Below are 24,707 nucleotides of genomic sequence, written 5' to 3'. Positions count from 1 at the left end.
TTGTTTCTATGATTGCATATCCGGTAGACTGCCTCGTGGCGTAGCCCACCAGGTTTGTACGGACGGACTTATCAAATCCACTCACATTGATTAGTATGTGGGTTCTTTAACGTGGGTATGGTGTGACTCTCATCAAACACTAGACCTCCATTTGACGTTCTATCCGAGGGATATCCCTAGATGATACTTAGTACTATACACCTGACAAAATTGGTGAGAAATACCATTCGCATGGGCCACACCATCCGGATCTGTCTTTTGAACTCAGTACCACCGGGTTTTGTGTCAACATCTTTACCCACAAGGCCACTGTGCCACCTTGTATGGTCTCAGTAGTCCCACGTCATTAATTCCATCTGTTCACACCCTCTTGTACCATTCATACATCGTGTTGTCCATCCATTTGAACAGTACTTTCTTGATTGCTTGTGTGGGCTATAGAGTTAAGAACTCATCGTACACTCACGCCGAGACAAACTAAAGTTTAGGCAAGTCAAAGTTGTTCTGAGGTGATTTGTATTCTTCTAAGGTTACAGGATCTGACCGCGCGGCAGCGAGAAGCAAAGTGAAGTGCACATCAATCGAAACACAATAATCCTGTACATCACATTTGATGAGCGACTGCTTCTCCCCAAGGCCTGGGTTCGCTGTGCTTATTCCTCCTGCAGTAGCTTTATGAATGTCTGACACGCAAGGCAGGCATCAATATGAGTCCTCCTGGCACGCTAAGGCCCCGGTATTGGTATCTCTGCCTCAATGCCGTGACCTTTCTTAACACAACAATTTTTCTTCACATAGAGAACGTTTTTTATTAATGGTAATATATGTCTGGCTATATGTCTGGCAGAAACGCTATTCGTATCATCTATCTGCGGAGATGATACATGCCTGACACTGTCTGATTGATGAATGAGGGCGTACGGACTGACGTCTCGTCACATCACCACAGTAAACACCAGGAGTCCAAACTCTCCCTTCTTGTCATACCAATTTAACCAAGATGTCTGCAGAAGACCTTTTCTAGACCATCGTAACATATCATGCGTAATTTTTCTCTATGATTTACTCCTAATATAACACTGTTACCCTCTTAAGGACATAATCAAACAAAATGTCCCTGCTCTAACGTACAGCGTAGTACAAAGTCGTAATATTTCCAAGATATACGCTTCCAAACTCATCTCTTCATGAGATCTCTTCCCTTTCATAAGTCAGAACGTTGAATAGATTCCATTCCACCTTTCACCTCCACCCCTGGTCTCCTGAGACAGAAGTGTGGGGAGCCCATATCAGCCGTGATCTCTCTACCTCCGCTGGTATTGACTCACCAACAATGGATCAATTGAAACGCCAAAGTTATCCCGGTAGGATCAAAAGTCGATCTTTTTCTAATGGGGCACAGAGGAAGAAAAATCCATGCAGACGCACTCTTAGCGTCGTGATGTACGACGCAATATCTCCAAAATCTTGCTCACACTTGAAAACTCAGCGCACGTTTTGAAACACTTAATGGAAACTGGCTTGGTATTGCGGGGTTCGTGTTATTGGAAACGGACGTGGCGATCTTTCCAGGTATTGACTACAGGTTGAGTATGAAATAAATCAAGCTAAACGTACTGTCAACGTTTGGGTACCCTTATATTCATCAAAGGATGAAGAGCGGTTTGAACCTCACATCAGATGTACAGAGGGTACAGCTACATCTACATGTCAGACTTTTCCATTAGAAGATGCTGCAGGCGCTCTCTGTGTACGTATATCTTCTGTGGTTGTACTTTGTGACATGTAAGCATTTCAAGTTTTACCACAACAGTTTGGCCCAAACATAAAGCTAGCTATGGTTTGGTATTGTTGTTCTCTTTGCACTACGAGACATTGAAATAATATATGGTGGTCAATTGTTACTAATAAGCAAAGAGGGCATTAGGCAAGATGTCACATAGGTCACGTGTATTGAATCACGATATCATTGTAACTGGATATTGGATAAATAAGTTATTAGGGCGCACTGGATACGGTTTATGAGCGGTTTATGTGTGAATGAATATAACGTTGGATTCATACACCTTCCTTGTTACATTTGTAGATATTTTAGCTTCCTTTAAATCAATGTTTGTGAGATGCATCAACAAATAAATGAGAATTGCGCTTTTGTCGATCGGACTACAATGCAACACACTTTGCCATCCGTGCATGTTCCTTTCAAAATACTTGCCTTCTATTTTGGCATTCTTTTCTAATTTGACATTTATTGTTTAATTTCTTTCCATAAATCTCTAAAAGTCTTAGCTCCGACGTGCATACTAGAAATTCTAACAAATGACTTTTCTTCAGAGGACGCCGGTATTTGAGTTTAGTCTGTGCTGGTTGGAAGTGAAAGTTTTCATGAGCTCGTATATCACAGTAAAAGGGAAGCAGACTTTAACTACTTCCTCCACAGGATAACACCTGAAGTGACTGCCTTAAAACCTTTGAGCTTTCTTGGAACAAGAGAACCACGTGATCTCTTCTTGGCCTTTGGAGTTCAGTATAACATCCATTAAACATTCAAGTATCGTCTTGGTTGTTCCGACTTTGCACTTCACACTCAAAACGTAGAGGTTTGCTTTCGCTAACAGCAACATTCATCCATCCATTCATCATGGTGGTATCAAGCTCTAGAGCCTGTGAAAAGGGCAACCAGTGCCTGCCTAAGGCTTAGGTCACAATTCGAAAAAGGGGCCCTGCCGGGCAATTCACGGGCTGTTTTGGGGCACTTTCGGGCGTGACCCCTGCGTTGCCCTGTGGGACACCTCGCGGCTGCCGGGGTATTTTGAGGCCCGGCCGGGACCCTGGTTCAATTTAAGTCTGAGTTAAAATGAACCAGGGACCCGCTCGTACAACCACCCCGCGACCTAATCGTGACAACACCGAGAGGGACCCCTCCGGTTGCCGGCAGTCTGTCGGAATAAATTCGTTACGTCAAAGACCAGGTTTACGGATTAAAAGTGTGTAATTCGTAACACCGGGTCAAATATGTGACGTCACAGATCACGTGAAAGGACAAAAGCCGTGAACTTACACGTATCACACAGTTCTCGTATTACAGTGGAGTTAAGTGCATAGCGCTATACCAAGGAAAAGGAGAAGACCAGGGGAAACAGCGCTTAGCCCACTAGGCAGGCGGAAGAATTCAGCAACAGAAACTTCTGCAGACAAGGGCTGAACAGAGGGGGATAGGACAACACACCACGCAACAGACCACATAATAGGCTGCATCACTGAGAAGCAGGACGAACAGATAGCCTCCTTCATAGAAAGCTTCTATGTATTTTACGATATTACAACCCCAGACTATAGAAACAAGCTGAAGAAAGATGTTTGGCTGAAGAAGGACGTTTCCTCTGTAATTGGCCGACGGAACGCCAAACTTGCAGTCATTCGGACCCATAAGCCATTTTTTTTTCGTTTTACAAATATAAAAATATAGGCCTCAACAGTTTGGCAAGTCATCCGCCGACATTAAAAATTCCAATAACATATTTATTTAGTTTAGTTTAGAAACGTAACAGTGCCGCACGTCAGTGCGAGTGCGAGGAAAAGTTGGCGAAAAAAACCGTGCCGCAGTGAACGGACCCCGACGTACCGCACCAGTACTCCAAGTTCAATGATGTACTACCTTAAGTGAATGCAGGCAATGCTTGTTTTTATACCCCTTAAAGAGTGCCCACCAGGAGCCTGCCTGGCTCCCTGCCGTTGTTCGCAGGGCATGCGGCAGGGACCCTACAACTGCCCCACCGGGCTGTGAGAGACAAACGTTACCTTGTCGGACCCCGCAGGGGTGACTACAGGACACCGTCAGAACATCTGACGGGTGTCTGCCGGAGACGAACCTAGGAAGGTGGAAATTATTTAAAGAAAAATGACGGGGTGCCCGCCGGAACACTCCGGGACCCCCATGGGGCAGCGCGAAGGCAACGTTTGATTGTGACCACGACAGCCGGTAAACAGCCGGTGTCCGCCCGACTTCAGAGCCCGGCCGGGGCTACATCCCTGACGGGCACCGGGCCAATTGTGACCCTAGCCTTAACTGGGCTTGTCCGAGAGTACTTTACTCGCTACAAGCCACAATGCACTAAGGCCCCCTTTCTAATACATTTTAGATGGCGATGACCAAAATTGGATTTTCGTGGCCCTCTTTTTTATAATTGGAATATGATGCAAGATGTAAAATGATGATTTAAAAAGATAACAAAACAGACAGAACGTAAGAAAAAATTTTTTTATCAATTCGTTGAGCGATCTGTCGGTCGCAATCTTTAGTTGAAAAGTAAGTAAGTAAGTAAGAGCGTCCACCCATTCATACATGTGGTCTCTAACAGTTAGTGCCTGTGAAAAGCGCAATCAGAGCCTGCCCATACCGGGTTTGTCAGAGTACTTCACTGTCTCCAAGCCACAATGTACATATACTACTTACCGATGCACTGCACGTCGCCCCCCTCCCACTCTCCGTTAGGTCCACATGTCCGGATGCCAGTGCCCATCAGCTTGAAGCCCTCCTTACAAACAAACTGCACCTCGGAGCCGTACAGCGAGCCGCAGCTCTTGGACGTCACCTCGCCGTTGTGAGGCACCTTAATCGTCGGGCACTTAACAACTGTAGTGAAAAGTTGAAAAAAATCTAAAACAACATCTATTGTGATTCCACAATCATCTACGATACATGTATGTCCCAAAGAGTGAGTGGGCAGAGTAAATGGGAAAGAGTAAGTGGTAAAAGCAAAATTGAAGTAAATATCTGTATCTGTATCTATATAGCCGGTATAACCGCCGTTCGGCGTAACACACCAGCTTAATTTGCAAATAAATTGCAAATGTAGAATTTACAAGTGGGTAAAATGTCACAACCAAAAGATTATTTCGAGTTAAAACTGAATACAGAGATGCTACGGCTGGTTACCCATTATATATGAGTGATGCAAACGCCAACACACCTTGCACTCCTATTGCTATTTGACATCTTGCTTCATTGTTGGAAGCGTCACTAGCGGTGTATATCCAGGTGTACTGTCCCCCGGCCAGGTAGATGGGTGGTTTGGTTTCCGGTCCGTCCACCTTGACATACCCGGAGTTGTCCACAGCTGTCGGTACCGTGAAGTTCAGGAGGACCTTGTTTTCACACCGTTTGTTCTTCAGGTTCATGTCACCTGGACACGTGTCTCCGAAGTACGGCGGGGTGACATCTGTAAGGAACGACAAGGATGATAATATTTAGGAAAATGTTGTGTTCACAATTACCAAACCGACCCCAGCAAAACTTGCGGCTCCTAGCCCTTTTTGGAAGACAGATTCCAAGGAACAGTAAATTTTCTATCTGAAATTTGAGTGCATCCATTTTCTCAGAGGATGTGATATGAACAGACCCATCAAACTTAGGTCGTCCTTATGTTCACATCCTAGCTGCTATGTGGGCGTTCCAAATCTATAAAAAATAGACTGTTTCATCAGAAGATAATCGGAAACGCAACAATGATATTTTCCTGGGCCTGGTGCTGATATGATACAAGTGGGTTGCTTCATCCTTGAATCTGTAGTTATTCTACATACACAATCTCCGATTACATCTACCTTGAACTGTTAAAATGATAATTCTAAACCCCTACAATTTCTACCAAAGCTAGATATATGCACGCTTTGTACATAAAAAAAAAACCTAGAGCGTAATATAATGAAAGTTTATTGCAAGTTCTTGCCCGAGGGCTAATTGCAAGTGACAAAAGGTGACAGACAAACAGTGGTAAACAGTATACAGTAGGAAACAAATAACTCTATAAATTCGAATAAACTAAACTAAACAAATCAAATAACTGTATCGCTATTGGCAAAAGTTACATTCTTTATGTCTGATCAAATAGAGATAACTTAAAGGTAATCTTTTTACATATCCAAAATGTGTGGACTTGGTTATATTCATGACAATTCTCCTTTGCCCATTATGTACACGTCCGATTGATAGTGCGTATTCCTACATTATTAACTATACAAGAAGGGAAAATCACCATTTAATTTGATTTAATTTAATGTGATGATTTTCTTTGATTTATTAGGCTATGTAGAGACATACATGTACAGCCCAACTAGCCGAAGGCTGTCACAAAAAGCTAGACGGAACAATATGTAATATCAGCGGTTACCATGTACAAAACACAAGATGGAGTTAGGTACTTTATATCTTCCTTACTTAGATTATAGAAAGCAATGAGTTCTTTTGAAGCGGAGATAGACTGAGTTATTTTTGGATATCGAAAACTCTTTGCTTTGTCTCTTCAAGTTCAGAGCCAACATGTGCACAGTGGCAATTTATGCAGCACCTTGTTGAATACACAACAGCTCTGGAGGATTAAGAAAAGAAATGGGAAAATGGAAGTGCACACTTCAGCTTGGCCACAAAGGACTTTGTACTAGCATTTGTCGCGAGATTTCCAAAGCCTATGATTGATGAGCTGCTTATGAAGGATGCTGGCAGAAACTTAATGTACAAATATTGCTACTCAGACTGGGGATCACGACATATGATGTAATGTTGATTATGATGAATGATCGGCGCCTTTCAAGGAAAAACAAGAATGGTACATGTATACCCATGCTAATCCTTATCTACACCACGAAGGTATGTGTGGATTCATCAAGGATAAAATAGTTCTGGGGCTTTGTGATATATGTAACTGTTCAGATAATGATACATGACTAGAATTTGTACTCGTATGAAATGTGATTATAAATGATCATACTGCCCAAGTATTTGCGATGATCGTAGTCACCGGCCAAACCGGTGCGGTCCAGCTGGATAACTTCGCATCATATAGCCAGATAACTGCAAAAAATACGCTGGCAAAATGCTGTGCAATTAAACGGCTTACAGCTTACAGCATTGATGCCCAATTGAGAGCACAAAAAAACTGGTATCAACATCAACTAATAACCTCAGTGGTCCATTCTAAAGGCATGGAGAAGCGCATCGTGGTAAAGTTGCCGCGACATATTTATTTTTACATATTCGGTTAATGTTCGGTGTAAAACCCAGTCTGCGTGCAAAACGGGGTTACATAACTGGAAAACTAAAAGTTACAGCATTAACAACGCAATGATCGTAACTCTTCAATTAACGCCATGTATGTAGAAACTGTTCATGCGCGCGTATATACGCTCCGTTGATCGATGCATTTGAAATCAGTCAGGCAACTTTGCGGTACCAAACAGCCTCTAGGAGGGAAACATCTGATATCGCAGAGTTTGTCGTCCGTTGTCTGGATCATTGATGTGCAGAATTCGGCACATAAAGCAGGCGCCGTACGGTTACCTCGAGAAGTTTTTGCGAGGATTTATCAAGTGTTGCAGACATCACTGTCTCTTGTTTGATTACAGGGCTCCAGCGACTGTAATCCTTCATGTGTGCGGAATAATCCTCGGAATTGCCGCCCGTTTCCCTCTTCTTATCACACGGGTTTTTGAAGATGGATAGATGGACAGTAGAAAATAGACTGAGACGGCGCCAGCGCTTTTTCTTGTATAACAAACAAAACTCATTGTAGACTGCTTGATGGGGGACCCTCTAAAACCTACCCCATGTGAATATGTGATGGGTATGGCGCTGCATTGCCAGAGTGAAAGTGCAAAAGACAAATGGAAAACGAAAGCTTCCTAACCGGTACTACCAGTAGGAAAATTATGATTCCTACCACGCATTAAGTTTAAGGTCGTCATTTGTGATAAGGTAAAATGCTACACACATTGCCGTCTGTATGAAAAATACGTTGCCTCCCAGTATTAATAAAACTCCAAGTTTTCGTAAGGAGCATCAAGGAATGAAGCGAAACATTAAGGAGGCTGTTCTGAAAATTCCCCAATGGCAACATTTTCACCTTTTTCCATTTACAGAGCAAACCGTGAAGCTCAACACCGTAGGGTACCTTCTTAGCTAACCTCCCACCAACTTCTGCGTCATTCGGCCTTCAAATGATAGCATGACGCCCTCCAGAGAAATGTGCCACCGTAAATTGTTGAAGCACCCAAGTCACAACACAGGAACAAAACGTACAACGAAACGTATTTTTTTTCAATTGAAAAAAGGACAAGAGTGATCTATCATTCTAAAATCAAAAACCGTGGCATGCCCAGAAGATGAGATACCAAAACCAGAGGTTCCGCTGCAGTACCATAGAGAGCCGCTATGGGCCAATAATCGTTTCTTTCTTTTTTGCCTATTTTCAACCCGTACCAACGTAAAAATTATCATACAGTCCCGTCTACGACTTCTCGAGCTATGTTGTTTACAAACATACAAACAGACCTTCTTGCACGCGAAAAGATATTAACCTTCGGAGCAAAGCTACTAAACAAAAAGAGGGATGAATAGGATCGTTACCTTTGCAAATTCCCCAGGGTTGATCGATCTAGAGACCTCACCATGCATGGGCGTGCAAGATAAAGGTTTTCCCCGTATACAGGCTTCAGAGTCAAAATCGATATTTGCAAGTTTCGCCTCGCTGTATCGGCATATCTGAAGCCACACAAATCCATACACTTTTGGCGGTAAATGTTTCACCTGACCTTCAGCTTTAGGAGGTCACTCAATACGTAGAAAATCCCGTTATAAAGTATGGGTACTTTCATTGCCTCAATTTCTCTGTGACAGTGAACCTGGTCTTTTATGAAATAAATAAAAAAGTCTAACTTATTCCTTGTTAGAATAAACATCACATTCGCGACGGTAAAATCACCTTTGTATGTAATATATTAATTCCAACAACTCCTTTTCCGCAAGAACTAGATAAGAGAAGGGCTGGCAGCGATGAGACGTGAAAGCTTGTCTTGTCTGTCGCTTCTGAAGAGGCTATCTGGCGCCATCGATGGATTACTTGAATACAGATTGTGCATGAGCCTGACGTCTCCTCAAGAATATAAAATCAGGGCACTTACCGTTAAGACTTAGTGTATTTTGTGATTGCGCAATGATTCACCACTCTCATAAATGAACCCAGCGCGTGAAATAAAACAAAAGATACTGGCACTTACACTGGTATCTGACTGGACTATATTGAACATGACATTCGCAAAGAGGCGCAAGCCTGCAAAAATCAATTGTAGAATGTATCAATTGGCAAAATTGCGCAAATGTACACGCAAACCGGTGCAAAGTGGCGAACATGATTTTACTACTGTAAATATTTTTGATAGATTCCTAATTATTGTACATTGGTTTTTTATTCAGTGGCAACACTGTGATTTTCAATAAGTTATCTTATATCGAAACTGAGAATCACAACATTCCGAGCGCGGCCATTTGGCTTGGTCCACTTGGGCTCAGACGTTCATACGTAAATGCCCGCACGTCAGAGTGGCCGCAAGGGAGAGCTGTACAAATGCGGAAAGTTGGCGCAATTCCAACTTCATTTGTGATAGTTGAAGTCAATATGGATAAAGAGAAATGTAGTTTCCAACGAACACAATTTTTTGACTGATAGACTTCAGTCTTTGTCAAGGAATGGACAATCCGCTGCTTCTGCCCAGTGTGTGACCGAGTGTTCAGGTGACTCTATATGTATGTGGAACCTGCGTAACATCGTGATAGCAACTAACTACAAAACCTCCAACGAGAGTCAATGTTGTGTTGTGTACCATATACGGTGCAAATGTCAAACTATCAAAGGTCCGTGTAAGGAAGTTACATTGGGGAGACTGAAATGTCACTCGAACACAAACGCCCAAGTTCAACATCTTCAGACGTTCCTCAACACATATATATATAAAGTCACCTGGACACTCGGTCTCACTGGACAAAGTGAGAATCCTGGACACACAACAAGACTTTTTGCTAGAGGAATCAAAGAAGCTTTCTACACCAGAGCCTTACAACAATCTCTAAACAGAGACGGATGGCGCCATAGACTTTCTGCAACTTATGACCCACTGCTCACCGAGTCAAGTGTGCTATTTGCATAACGTGACGTCACACAAGCAGTGGATTGGTCATTCCCTGACAAAGACTGGGGAGTCGATCAGTCGAAAATTTGGGTAAGTTCACTTGTTGAAAATCACAGTTCACCAACCAGATTGGAGCAATTGCCTTGCATGGCGAAGTCCAGTGAGATTTCCGATCGCCGTTCAAGTTAAATGATTACTATTCTAACATTACAAATATGTGTAGTCAAACCTCTTCACGTGGGCTGTGACCACTATCTAGAGCTCCAGGCGCTGTCTCTTGCTGTGTTCACGGACCGATCACTCTGTATATGGCCTTCGGCCCTTTCTACTGATCTTGGACTGCAAATTAGTGGAGGACTCCAGAACTCGTAAAACACGGCCAAAATTCCCTCTTGGCTATATTTCATACAAAGTACATCACTGAACGGCAGAATGGCCAAGGAAGGTTAAAATAAAACTTCACTCCAATGTTCGTAGGGGAATTAGAATTCTGTTAATCACTTCTCCTCATGGTGATAATGATATTCTTCTTTTGTCGGGTTAGAAAAATCCAAATCGGCCATGCATACCGGTAAGTATTAGTTTTCAATTGCATAGATAGGTTTCCTTCTGGGTTTGGGAAAATGTAGATAATACTTGTATTCAGCTCGTCAGTAGAACCGCTGGGGGCACAGTGAAAGTAATAACATTATAACGAGATAGAAACACCAGGGGCAATCATCGGACAAGGATATTAGAAGATATCATCTTGTCGCAGGGTTAAATAAAATTGGAAGACTTCAAATGAAGGAAATCTTTGATCAGCTCGAGGCAATGGATGGGGTTAGTTATGGCTAAGGCGGAGGATCACTGATTTAACACTCTTCAAAATGGCTGATTCCCATTCTATGGGGCACATGGCAGTGCGTGCTGTAATGACATCTAACAAAGACAAGCGCCCATTACCACCTTCTAGCGAGAAGCAGATAAATCCGTATTGTTATTACTGTTGTTCCCCAATAGAGTGGATCCCCCATTGCCGCGTGGGTGTGTGGCAACGCAGGCCTCGTTTCTGATAGTAGAAAAACAGTACCATAATTAAATATATCAGCTAATAGGTCAGCTTCTAAAGTGTGCATAAGCAATCTCAAAGTTTCTTGTTCCCAAGACCACAAGCACATTAATTTTTGACAAGATATGGTAACCATGGCTACTCATACTCGAAGAACGTAAACAGTAGATTTAAACTTTGTTTACATGTGTTCGGGTGTGTTCCGGTTAACAATCGGACAAACGCCCAGAAACCACGCGCACAGTACCCGGATATACATGTCAGTTTTTTGTATATAGCCAATTTCCAAATCAAGCTGTTAGTGTCACAGGTCCTAGTTAGCAGACGTCGTATCGATGAATCGTGTAAGTGCGCGACATGTGGTCATTCTTAGTCTAATTCTCTTACTTCTCCACTTACTTCATAATCTGCGGATCTGGTTAGTCCCTCATGCTAACCATCAGTCTGGCCTCCTCCATGTTGAAAAGGATGACTTTTGGGGACTGAATTTCCAGGGGACGGCTAACCCGGATGTTGTGGACGAAGTGGAGAAGTGGCAGGGAGTGGGCAAGCTTGGTGAGTGGGAACTGTGCCCACCGGGAAGTTTTAGACTTGCCACAATGGAAACTTGTACACCATGGCTTGGGTGCAAAGAAATATCTGACGATGTGACCGTCCAGAACAAGATGGCACAGGGGGCAGTGAAGAAGGTAAATGTAGCATTTCATAAATTCATGAGCGTGGCAAATGATCACTGGTAAACCCAGTCGGATGTTTGTAAAAAAAATCGCGAGGTAGCCACCCTCGCAGAAATTGGGGATGTCACATTTTAGCCTCATGTATATAGACATATGTATGTAACAATTGTGTACATCACCCGCGCGTCATACCGGATCTAAAAACAGGAAACATCGATATTTTTGAGTGCGTATGAGGTCCGCACGGAATTCACTGAGCTATAAAGATAAAAGGACGATGACAAAATTTGAACCTTTTCGTCGCGATAATTGATTTTAATAATTGTGCCCTACATCGGGTATCTCATTGGACATCGGAAACTATCCTTAGTGGATCTCTCTTCTCTTGAAAGATTTTCATATACAAGGTTTAACGTACATGATTAACACTTTATGCAAAGATACAATAGCATGTAAGTCTGACATGTAACATACTTTCCATTTGCATTTTGTAGGTTTACAAAGCTACCTGGAGAGGCCGCCCCGTGGCGTACAGTAACCTGAGTAACACTGCCTACCTCCAGGACTTCCTGCATGGTGTAGAGATGCTGCGGAACATGCAGCAGACTTCTCATGCTGTGCAGCTGGTTGGATCGTGCAACACAACACTCCTTACAGAGTATTGCAGACTCGGATCTGCCTTTCACATTAATGCCATCTTAGATAGGACGTCAAGCGATGTTCGGACAAGATTTAACGTGGCCATGAGTTACATAGAGGCGATACATTTCCTCCACAGTAGTCCAGTCGGCACACGAGTCATGTGTGACTCGTACAACCTCTTGCATGCTCTATCCCAGTTTCTCGTCACAGAGGATCTTAGACTTGTCTTAAACGATTTGGATGATATACCAGAAGTAAATCCGGAAGAAAATGTTTTTGTTAAGTGTAAAAGAAAACAGATTAAATCCCCTTTTAATGCTCCAGAACAGCGTTCGCCGTTTGAAAATGAGCCATTTGAGGACTCAAGAATACCTCCCTATGATGAAAAAAAAACTGACATTTGGAAAAAAACTGACATTTGGAAAATACCACTTGTTGTCCGCCACTTACTAGGAAAGGTAAATGGAAGTGATGCTGTTAGTTCACACTTGTTCCAAGTGCACCAACGGTGTCGAAAAAGGGACCCCAAACAACGTCCAAGTGCCAAGGTAGTATTGAAGGAGTACAAAAGGATTAGAAATATGCTTTTCTCCGAAGAAACAGCGTAATCATGGGGGGGGGGGGTGAATATTTGCTGATTGAGAGAGAGAGTTGAGTTGAAGAAGACTGACGGAATTTGTAGCAAATTCCGATTAATTGATTTATTTTTGTTGTTGAAAAATTTAGCCTTTTCTATAATGTTAGTTATAACCACATAAAGAAAAGACACGTTAAAATCAGCCATGAAGTTAGCCCTCTGCAAAAATCTACACAACTCTTATTTTGATGGATTGTTATGATATTTGATACGTGATTTGATATACTGACATTCTGAAAAAAATGTGATTTGGTTTCCTTAGCGGCTTTGCCTTTGCCTTGGACTGCAACTTTCGGACGGCAAAGTACGGATTTTCGGATTTTTGACAGACACGATTATATCCAATGTAATACGTAAAAAATAGGATTTGATTAAAGAGAAAATTCTATAACTTTCTTGCTCGAACTCTTTTTTAGCCTTTGCAGCATACTACATTTAACGTTACATGTATTGTATGAGCACTATGAATAGTCAGAAACCTTTCTGATCCTCTAAAGGCTCTTTCTTCCCCATCAATACCAAAGACCAACCAAGGGATCCCACCTCATTTGTTAAAGAAGACTACTAGATCAATAGCTAAGGCCACATCGAGTAAATTTTATGGATGACATTGGGCGCGCATTGTCATTGTTCGTCCGATTTCCAAAGAAATTTCCAACGATCGCCCGTTCTCCTTCTGCGACGATCAACAAGTCATTGTCATGAAAACGCAGTAAAATTGAAAATATGAGCGTTCAGCTAGGTTGTGGAAGTGTGTTAGGCTTGATTGCAGTTGGTAAATGAAACCTGGCTGCCACACTAGTGTCACTTTATGCTCTTCCTTGTTTGCTTTGATAGCATGTTGTGTCAGTTCAATTCTTGTTTACGTTTACGTGTTCAGTATTAAGAAATTTGCCATCTTTTTAGTTACCCATCTTTATCATTGCACTTTTTCATTAGAGTTGGAGTCTGCAGAGGCTATGTCATCGATACCATTTACTTGCTCTAGTATAAGGTGAAATTACCTCTTCCTGTTACCGACTATTGATGGCAGATTCCATTTTACGGAGACCAGATCTACAGTCCGAGCAACAACCCCGCCGCGGCCCTATTCTCTTTAAGTCCCTTTCCTCACGGCTGTGCTAGAAGAACTCAATTAAGGCGTTCATGGTTTTCAAGGCCAGCCCGTGATATTGCCTTGCGGCACATCATAGAAACTCGGTTGACCTAGGTTCTCTGTCTGCTGAAGTAATTACGGACTTCAATTTCATCTGGGGCGGCTCCACGCCCAGTCAAGGAGTCTCATATCAATTTCGGACAGTTCAGAAAGAGATAACTGTTAAACTCTCTGTTCGTAAAGATATTTACTCACACAGATATTGGTTAGAAATTGAACAATGATTTACGACTTTTAATCATAGCAAATTGTCATGTCGTACGTGGTAATGTGTATCTAAAATGGAAATTGTCTTTTGACTCTTTATTCCCATTCTCTGCCTACCAGTCGGGGATGATGTCCAATTTCTCTTGGCTTTCCGGTCCATTGTCACATTTTCACTGCCACGGATGATCTCCAACAATCAAATTCCAATCTCGATATTTATTTTTTCTTGGGACAAAAATACCACATTCTCTAGCCAGATGTAATTCATACCATACCAGATGGCTGTTCATTTATAAAACGTACCATTGGAAAACTTGACGTAGATAGTATTCTCCATGTGACGTATACACACTAATTCCTTAAGCCCCTGTCACACATGGCCGACCATGACCGCTTGACCTTCTCCTGTCCCAACTTGGGAGTTAATCGCGAGCAAGGCCAAACGTGGCTGGGCGTTGGTCGGCAAGGTTGCACAATTAGAATTTTGAAAAATTAAAGTCGGGAAAGACATACTGAGGGTAGAATGGATCCCAGGCTACCCTCAGGCGTCAACCCATTGCCGAACGTAATTGTTTGGGGAGAGGTCGGGAACAAAGTCGTGATGAAGTTCTAGATCATTACATGTGACAGAGGCTTATTTTAATTAACATGCTGTTTGGTGTGTAGACCCTAATGCGGACGCATGAACAGAAGATGACTGTCCTAAATGCATAATTAGTGGCACTTCTTAACTTAAAATGTAAATCCTCATCTCCATGGATGCTGATGCTTCTTTTGATAAATGATCTCAATGGCTGTGCATGTCTTCATTAGTCATGAGATATTATTGCGTCAGAAATGAATTCTAAATAACATGCCAGAATGAACAACGTTACCTTAAGTTAGGTTCATAGTCAAGGAAAACTACCCATGTGACTAATAGCTTTTTGAATGACCTTTACATGTACGTTAAGATGTCTGACCACCATCTCCAGAGTCAGAGAGGGAGAAGGATCCCGTTTGGTAAGACCTTGTCACACATAGTCGACCATGACCCCCCGACTTTCTCAAGACCATAGTTGGAATTTAATGATGAGCAAGGTCATCATTGGTTGGAAGTTGGTAGGCGTTGTTGACTACTTTAAGTCGTCTTAGTTCGCTCATCTGTTTTTGGATGGGATCAGATGAGCTGACTGGAGCTAGGGTGGATTTCAGGCTGCACTTTTCCAGCACCGACCTTGGTTAGGGCAAGGAGGTTGTCAACCGCCTTGGTTGGGTAGTGGTCGGGAGGTCCTGACTGTGTGACAGTGTGACCATCGACGGTGCCAAGTGTCCAACTCAGTAACATCTGCCTGCACACAGACTGTGATTTCTGTCGAATAATCTACAGCCTTCCTGTCAATTTGAAGTTTCTCATAACGTGCAATTAGATTCAACGATTAACTATCATCTCAGAGTGGTGGTTTGTGAAATAGTCCATCACGGAAGTAGAAAAGTGCAACATAGTGTGATTTAGTGACTTAAACAGGTCCATAAATCAACTTGTGTTGCGAGAGGAAAAACAACTTGGCTATAAGAATAAATGGGAAGCTAGAATGCCCAGAGAGGTGAGTGTTGGTTTGTTCCTATCATGTACTAGTATCAATGGCATTGAATATTCATAGGGTTTACGGAGAGAGACAGGATGAATGTGATAACTGATGTGGATCTTATCAAACTCTTTACGCGTGGTGCTTTAAATGAATGAATAAATAAATAAATGAATAAGTGGTCTGTTTTCATTACATTGATCAGCTATGACGAGTTTTACGCATGTGCGCGGGCATTAACATATTATACGTAAAGCTCATTGTTGACTTCTTACGATTTACCAAATGTGAGTATTCTAAAATCACAACAAACGATTGACTTAGAACAGTTACGTTTTGGAAAAGATATGTCCTCATGTTCCACGCACCATAATATTATTAATACGTATCAGCTGATACAACATGTCCTACAAGGTTAATCGTTGTGATCTGTTTCTTTTGTGAAATAAATTCATGGTTTCGTTTTTTTAATCTTGTTTGCACACGTTCATACATGACACGTTTGGTCTCTAGAGACGGTCATCCACAGAATTAATTTGGAACTGCCTTAATTAGTTTATCGTGTGATGACACAGCGCCATGCACAGCAATTAGAGATACGTAGCTTGCTGCAATTCGTCAATTTGTTAAATAGATTATCGGCAAAAGAATTTGAAATACGTTGCTATAATCATGTTTTCAATACTCCCCCAGCTCTTTGCGAGAGCAACGCCAGTCCAAAGGCCCTTTACTGTCTGTGGTATCGTAATTGGTAATCGGGCAGTGAGGAAAAGTAGACAAGAACGATCTCACAATCGGTCTGTATAATCCCTTATCTACAGGTCCGGGATTACCCGGGGGTTCAACGAACCCTTCTGTATGCAGAGTGCATGTACGAAGCTGTCCTCTATTTCTTCACAACTCGTTAGACGAGGGCAAAAGTTGATATTGCATCGCACTCGTGTACGGGAGCAACATAAATCAATTAGCATGGACTTAACCGTCGTGGCCATACATAACATATACTAACAAACAGAAATGCACATCTAGAACTTTTCCACGCCAAACCTCGCGCTGACAGATGTTTATTCCAAGACGTTCTCGACAACTGAAAGTATGCCCCCCGACCCTCTCCTGAGTACTGACCATAGCTGGTCCGTGAGCAAGGTCATCTATAATATGGAGTTGACTAGCGATGTACTGGCTGCCAACAAGTTTTTCAAAAGTCTTCTTCACCAGCCCACTATGAATCGTAGCAAATCAAACTCAGTAAAGACATATTTCTTTTAGATGCGATCAGAGGAGCAGAACTGAGCTGAAATATGATAGATTCCAGAGTTTTCTCAAACCAGGGCCGATCTTGGTTGGGGAGTGGCCTCTGAATGTGCGACAGGGGCTTTATGCATAAGAAAACGGTCTGACTACCAGTGCCAAACGGATCAGTTACCCAGAGGAACGGTGTGGACAAATGCAGATCTAATACTCCGTCTGTCGTAGGAGATCATCGGAAATGATTTTGTCCCTTTTGCGAGTTTAGTAATCATAATGCGGCGGAAACGCAGTCGTGAGTATATGTGTGGCAGTGTAACTATTACATAAAAACTATATAGAATATTACAGTATCTGTGCTGCTATGATATCTTTAAAATACATTTTCTATAGCACATTTCAGAATTGATCTGCATGGAAACACATCAGCATGTATTAATTTCATGGTTGTATCTAGCGGCTAATGAAATTTCATTTGACCTTTAATTGACGAGAGACCTTGCATATCAAAAATGATTGATTTTTTAAAATCTAGCAGTCATTGTCAGAAACGATACATGGCCCTTTCAACTAGACGGCGATCGCTGAGCGACCAAAGTTGGATTTGTGTGAACCTTGATTTTATAATTGGAATATATTCGTAATGCATGATATTAAAGTTTGATTTAAAATATAACAAACAAACAAAACGTAAAAATGGCGTTCTTTATCTATGAAATTAGTTGATTTGTCATTCACCACTTTATTCGTTGGGTAAAGAAATAGACTTTAGAATATTGAAGTGAAAAAGATATTGACACAAAATGGAAAATAATATTTTTAGTATGCAAAAGACAAATTAATCTACAACTGCCCAAGGTATGGAGATTACATTCGGACATTTTCAAGTGACGTCCATCAGTCTTCTTCAGCGTCGCTAATTACTGTCTGACAGAAGGAGCTCGAGTACATAAGATATAGCTGGGAACCTGGATGGGAATGACAAAGTCACTGGCTCGTAATCGTCATATGTGAATATCAATGATATGTGACGCCTATTAAGATTGTTCCTTAAATGGTAAGCCGCATGTGGGAATCGTTCTTGTGTATTGGATGGTGGCAGGGCAAGTTACCATGTACTGGAGAGTTCTACTTCACTGTTCCCACATGTCACCGAAGATAAAAAAACCCTCCCGATTCCTCGCCCCTTTTAATAAAGCCATTGTGTGACATAACGACGCTAAGAACGCTCTAAAGTTTAGCTGCGGATTACAGCGTGAAGCACATTCCTCGGTTGGCGCAGACCGCGCCATCCAATGACATGCCGATTGCTCCCGTAGAGGCCCGAATGCTGAACGACCTGTCTTACCAAACAGCAGCACTAAATCAAACCAAACGAGGGTTCTCAAATTGGGTACCGAATCCTCCACTAGAAAAGGCTTATATCATTGCCATAAAATGCTTCAATTCAAATCTACATTTTATCATCATCCGTGGTCTTAATTCGTTTTAGTGCACCCAATGCAAATGACATAACATATTTGGTTACAGCGCTGTAATGCTATTCACAGATTATGTTTAGTCTTAAGTGCTATTTTGATTAACGTAAAAGGTTTTCTAACCTGTAGAATTGAGGGCTTTGTGAGTTTTTCATGAATAATGCAACAGTGTAGATTTCACCGCGAAGTGCTATCACCGCCACACACGGCGTGTCTATGGAGATAAAGTATATCAATCATGGTGTTAAGTTATCTTTGTGATTTCCACGGAGGATGGCCATTTAAGTGTGTAGCTTTGTTGAATTGAACAATAGCTTCATGGCATTGCACAGACATTTATGTTTTTGCAAATTATGTAATTTTGTGCGGACACTCCACGAAGAAATATTTTCATCGGTGTGAGTGATATTCTTTACTTATATGAGATGCTGTGTTTAAATGTCATATATATGATACGCCCACCTATGGTGAGAACACTATGTAAATGGCTTGTACGTGTACATTTCTGACGGTGAATGCCCATAACTAGAACATCTTTTTACATTGCTAAAAACCCCTTCCACTACAGACTACGACAGCTGAGTTACCGCCCGACAAGCAAACATTTAACAAGTCGCTTAACAAATTGCAAAAAAAAAATGAATGATTCTTTTTACGCATTATATTTTGCTGCCTTTGAATTATATTTTCAGATCTTGCGTCGTTCAATTATCAAATCAGAATTCACTCTCGGTTGCTGATCGGTCGCCCGGCGATCGCTGTCTATGGGAATTTTTAATGAACATAAAACACACGACGGTCTTGAACGCTACAGAACACGGCACATATCTTCGCTACCCGTCACCCAGGGGTGTCTTAATAAGTATAAATACCCACATCTGTAATATTCTGTATGCTGGTCTGTTGGTCAAGAGTGGACCATTAAGGTTACTTGAGCAAGTCCCAACCCTGGCAGCCGTGGTAGCACATGATTGTAAATGTAAATCTGCTCCTTATTGCTAGAATGCATAAGATTACAATTGCGTGTACCCAAGAAATGCGACATCAATAGGAAAGCACATGAAAAATCAGATTTCCCATTCGCTTCCTTTCAGGCTTTTATGTCTTGAGAGATGTCTTCATCTGCGGGTACTGCTTTGCTTAGGAATAATTTATGAAGCAGATGTTTTTACACTGGAGGGCGTCCAAGCGTAGTACCGCACAACCGTCACAGACTTGATGACTGCGGGTCATTCTGCTGAGCTTGCTCAAGTCTCAGACACATAAAATGACCCAGACAAAAGGTCTGTCTTAAGCGGTCTACAGAGGTACACTGAATTTTTAAAAAATATGGATTTCAAACTTTCATGTTGAATGATGTGGCATACCATAGCCTGTTGTGTTAGATAGAGAAAAGGGCGGGGCCGTGACAGTACATCATTCGATGAGCGATAGGTAAAGAAGCGATGTGGATGTCCTACATTATTTGCTTGGGATGTCAAGTGTCTCCCCCACACGCACATAGAATACGTCTGTTGCATTAGCATGCCACCACAGGAATTTCAGGTAAATAAGCCAAGAGTGAAAGACTAGAATTCATGTAGGCAAATTCACACAGAAAGCTGCGCCACAATCGACTCCAAGGATAAACAAAAATTAAGCACCAAGGCTGGTTCATAATATTCGTTGCCCGCCTTGAGCGAGTGTTTCAGGAAAAGAATTTCAGTAATGATAGCGTGGTTGGGGCATGGTTAGAGATAAGGAGTTTATTTTAAGAGGAATTCATTTCATGTAAGCCAGCGCTCAGAGAGCAATCTTTTTGATTTTGAAATCAGAATTAGTGGCTTAACAAGTGCGCATCTTGTCTGTCTAGGTACGAGGCCAACATCATTCAAGTCAATTCGGTGATGGCGGTGATATGTCTTGGCAAGCTTTGAATGGGACGATACGCATAACCCTACCACACCTATGTATTAGGAGCAAACTGTAGCCACCATGACGCTGACATGAGACATAACCCGGCAATGGGAGGAGGTTCAACTTAAAACTTCTAGTTTGACTGTAATGTGAAGTTTGTTTTTATTGCAACTACTTGCGACAACATGCATATCTCATGCAAACACGGATGAACAGTTTGATCTATCACTTGATAGCGACGCAGCATAACATGCATGTGATGTACGTGGTTAAATGATTCTTAGGAAAAACATCCGACAACAAAGATATGACTAGCTGTTACCTATGTGCATCATGACAAAAATATGTGATGATCGACTGAAATATGCTCCAGTGAAGCGTCTATGTCACGATGTACACCAACGAACTCCTTCAGTAACAGCCATGTTTGAACATTTTTTTCTTAATGGATGCTGTAACGGTCTAAAAATGTAGCAGTGTGGATCCCACCTCATGAACAGTTTCAAACTGGCAGATACCGGATATGACTTTCTTTTGTATGAAAACAGCTTATCATTTAATCCGAAGGCGCACACGTGAGCTCATAGTGGCATAGTTCTTGTGTTAGTTCATTAGTGTGTTGCTCCGTTTTTTGTGTACAAAAAATGTTTGCATATGTATTTAACCAATAAATTTTGATGAAATCAATGTAGCAATAATCGAAAACGTTTATGCAATTTTTGCAAACATGAAGATCAATTTCCCACAAATCAGAACACTATATCTAATGAGTGCTCTATAGAGACATGTTTCGAACCTAACACTGTCTATGCAATCAAAGATGAGATGCTTACCTCTACAAACCGTCGACTCCTTCTCCTGCGTCCAGTAGCCGTCAGATAGACAGGTCTTGAACGACGGCCCTGATTGCACATAGGTGTTGTCACAGGTGAAATAACAGGTTTCCCCCACCCTGGAGCGGCTGTCCCTGCAGGGGGGTGGGGAGACCTTCCCGTTGGGTGGGTCTTGTAGCAGCGGGCAGGTGATAACTGTGCAGAGAGTAACGTTGCACATCAGAGAAGCGGCCATGTTTGAAATGCCGTGTACGGGCACTTTACACTAAAGAACATAGTAAATGCAGCTTATGCAGTCAACGCCCTCTATGAGACGTCGCGAGGGAGGGGGATCTCACACGAGTCCCGTCTGTTGGGTAAGCGGAAAGTATATGGTGATCATGTAAATAATATTTATTTATTAATAGAAAAAGAGATGTCGCTGCAGAATGACCTCTTGACCTCTTACACCCGCTGAAGGTCCCGGATTATCCTCCACCGACGGGTTCCGCTTCGGAGAAGAAGGGAGAAAAAATCCATTATGGAAATCACGACATCTAAACTTTTTAGAGATCAAGTATTCTGACATTATCAATGGGATGTCAATGAGATTCAAACTTTGAATTGAAAGCGAAGCACCACGGAAAACCTGGATTACGGGTTTTATTACACTTTTCGAGAAGACGATTGGTGTGAATTACGACATGGAAAGGCAAAGTACTCCCATTAGAATTCAACATACATATGTACAAAACGATCCTCTTTCATCACGCATTGAAATGACACTTAGGGTATGTTTATTATGCTGTATACTGTACAATGGAAAATTTTAGACCAAAATAGCTGAATTTTAGCGAACTGTATTTTTTTGGGTTTAAATTGTGACATAATGCTCCAATGTATCGAACTATCATTGAAAAACAAAAGGTCATCATCCAGTTATACTGCCCAGTTTATAACGATGAATAGTCCAATTTTTTGGTCGATCGAAAGCAGCTTCGGTGACAAAATCTGCTGTCAGCAATCCAAAAGAGATGACAGGAGCTGGGACAAGTCGGCGCCACTGATGACAACGTAAGGTGGAATCTAGAGCAATTTGTAATTTGAAATACCAACAAATCACTTCATCTAAAGGACGTGTCACATAATCTTAAGAGAACAATTCATTATAAGACTTCAACTTGTATACGCACATCTTTATTATCGGAAGCACATTGAATTTTTTTTTTTTTGGTTCCCATGGACTTGGTATCACCTGTTCCCAAAATTGCAATTCTGCTATCAACCTACAGTTGTTATAAATGTGGAATAAGGTTACTGGCCAATTTTATTTCATGGTCTATTTGTCAGCGCAATCCTTCTGCCGCTTCACAGGACTATCTAAGTAGGCACTTAAGTGTTCCCTGCTGGTGACGTATGGTTAGTTTTATCTAAGATAAGCCCAAGACGGAGCACGTAGATGAAGGAAAGCAGTATGAATATTTCATATAAGACCAACCACCAAGTGGGTAGATGAACTCTGCATACTAACTTCCAGTATATACCGCGCAAGGAACTGACTGTATGTGGTCAAATTAGCCTGATTCATATTTGCATAATAGTTCAATAAAATGTTACAAAGTCTACGTTGTCAGATAATCTATTGCTCATTAAGTATATTTTTCATTGACCACATTAGATTTATAAATCGTTCTTTTTTGCCCAATGTTTCGCTTTGCTGACCGCAAAGCTTACATAAAGATGGCAGATATAGAGTTAACAATTGAAGGATTTTCTGCATGAGATGGCTACGCATTTCGCTGCCACCAACAGTACCCATTACAAAGCAAAGTAAGTGGAAATTTGTTCTAGCGTTCCTATGGGTATTCTGACACAGCAATTTGCGTAACGGTCCACCAGAATGGAGAGTTAGGCCCCATGCTGGCTGTGTGCCCTTTGTCACTGCACTAAAGCTTACCTGTGATCCTAACGAGGTCTCAAGCTGTGCAGTAGCATGACACATTTTCAGGGTTCGTCCGAAAGGTTAATGTCGTGGGACATTTTCAAGGATGGTCGACCAATGGCCAGCATCCCCTTTGCTGATACATTTTCATGATCCTAATGACTGAAGTTTTGAGACAACCTAGTTAGCAATGGGCTGGCCGAGGAGTCTAATATCTTATTGGGGCTCAAGCATCATTCGTTCATATCGCTAGACTGACCAATTTGTACATCTGGGACGTTCTTCCATGTACCTGACAATGATATTTCAGCCAAATGACCTGCAATTTAGTACAAAAAGAGGCTGGAACACACACAAAACTATCAATGTTATACTCTTTCTTCAATATCCTTCTCTAAGGATATGTGCGAGCAACTATATATATGATAGGAGTGAACACAGCATGTCGTTATTTTCCGCATGAATGAGATGTAGATGTGTCACGTTGATGGGGATAGCGAAGGGCAGGCATGTGTCATTCTCTCATGACTGCCTGCGATTCATAGCCATCAGGTATTTTGACGAAGTGACCTGGATGTAAACTAAGTTTGTATTCTAACTATGGTGGAAGTAAGTTTTCATGTCGGAATTTTCCGGTATCATGGTCACAAATGTGCATCTTGTAAAGTATTAAAAATCCCTGTCCCTAAGTCCAACCCCGCCCGAGGCTGACGCAGGATTCTCACAGATAAGATCTTATGTATATTTTTATAATAGAATATCCGGGGCTAGTCAATGGATGTTGTATTTAAGTTCATCCAATAGACAGATCGTTTAAATTGACCTTATTTGACTACTTCTACGTTTGTATACCAGCTACACTTAACTTTGTCATTTGATTCCTTGTTTTTTTCCGTTATCGTTATGATGTCGCTATCATTATCTCTTGACTTTGGTATTTAGCGTTTTGTAGTCCTGTATGTGTGTCTTTAATTTGCAAATCGACACCGGTGCCAGTGTCGATTCATTCTGACCAATCAGAGGAGCGATACACATCTGCCTGGCCTGAATCTATGTGTTGCGGCGTCACAACCAACATGGAACGGGGCCTTCTGATTGGTCCGCGGTGCCTGGCTATATGATAATGTTTATTAATGTACCTGCTGCGACTGCGAAGAAAACTCTTAACAATACGAATGGCACCAGTTTGAAACGGCAGTGCTAAAATCGTTCGTTCTTTAATTGACAACTTGATTCTGTAACAACGTCTAATTAGCAACTTAATTTTGTAACAACGTCTAATTAACAACTTAATTCTGTACCAACGTTGATGTAGTCATGTTCTTCTCAGCCATTGCATCAAACAGCACACTTGAAACACGCATATATTAGGTTTTCATAACGATTCCGTACGGCCTTACATCATATTACATAGTTACAAAAAACTCTGT

General features: G+C 41.7%; 1 protein-coding gene across 11 annotated transcripts in view; it reads right to left on the bottom strand.

The window, feature by feature from the left end:
* Positions 1-24,707, bottom strand: part of LOC118407978 (adhesion G protein-coupled receptor B3-like) — a 157,731-nt gene that overhangs the window by 67,297 nt on the left and 65,727 nt on the right. For all 11 annotated transcript variants that reach the window (XM_035808591.1, XM_035808656.1, XM_035808622.1 and 8 more), the window contains exons 3-5: positions 21,357-21,551; positions 4,974-5,222; positions 4,457-4,636 (exon numbers count right to left, since the gene is read on the bottom strand). In XM_035808591.1, coding sequence (XP_035664484.1) covers positions 4,457-4,636; positions 4,974-5,222; positions 21,357-21,551 — 624 coding nt within the window. The remainder of the gene's footprint in view (positions 1-4,456; positions 4,637-4,973; positions 5,223-21,356; positions 21,552-24,707) is intronic.

The sequence above is a fragment of the Branchiostoma floridae genome, chromosome 2 (assembly GCF_000003815.2).
Source record: "Branchiostoma floridae strain S238N-H82 chromosome 2, Bfl_VNyyK, whole genome shotgun sequence".
NCBI lineage: Eukaryota > Metazoa > Chordata > Leptocardii > Amphioxiformes > Branchiostomatidae > Branchiostoma > Branchiostoma floridae.
Note: the sequence above shows the minus strand (reverse complement) of the source record. Positions and strands in the feature narration are given on the sequence as shown.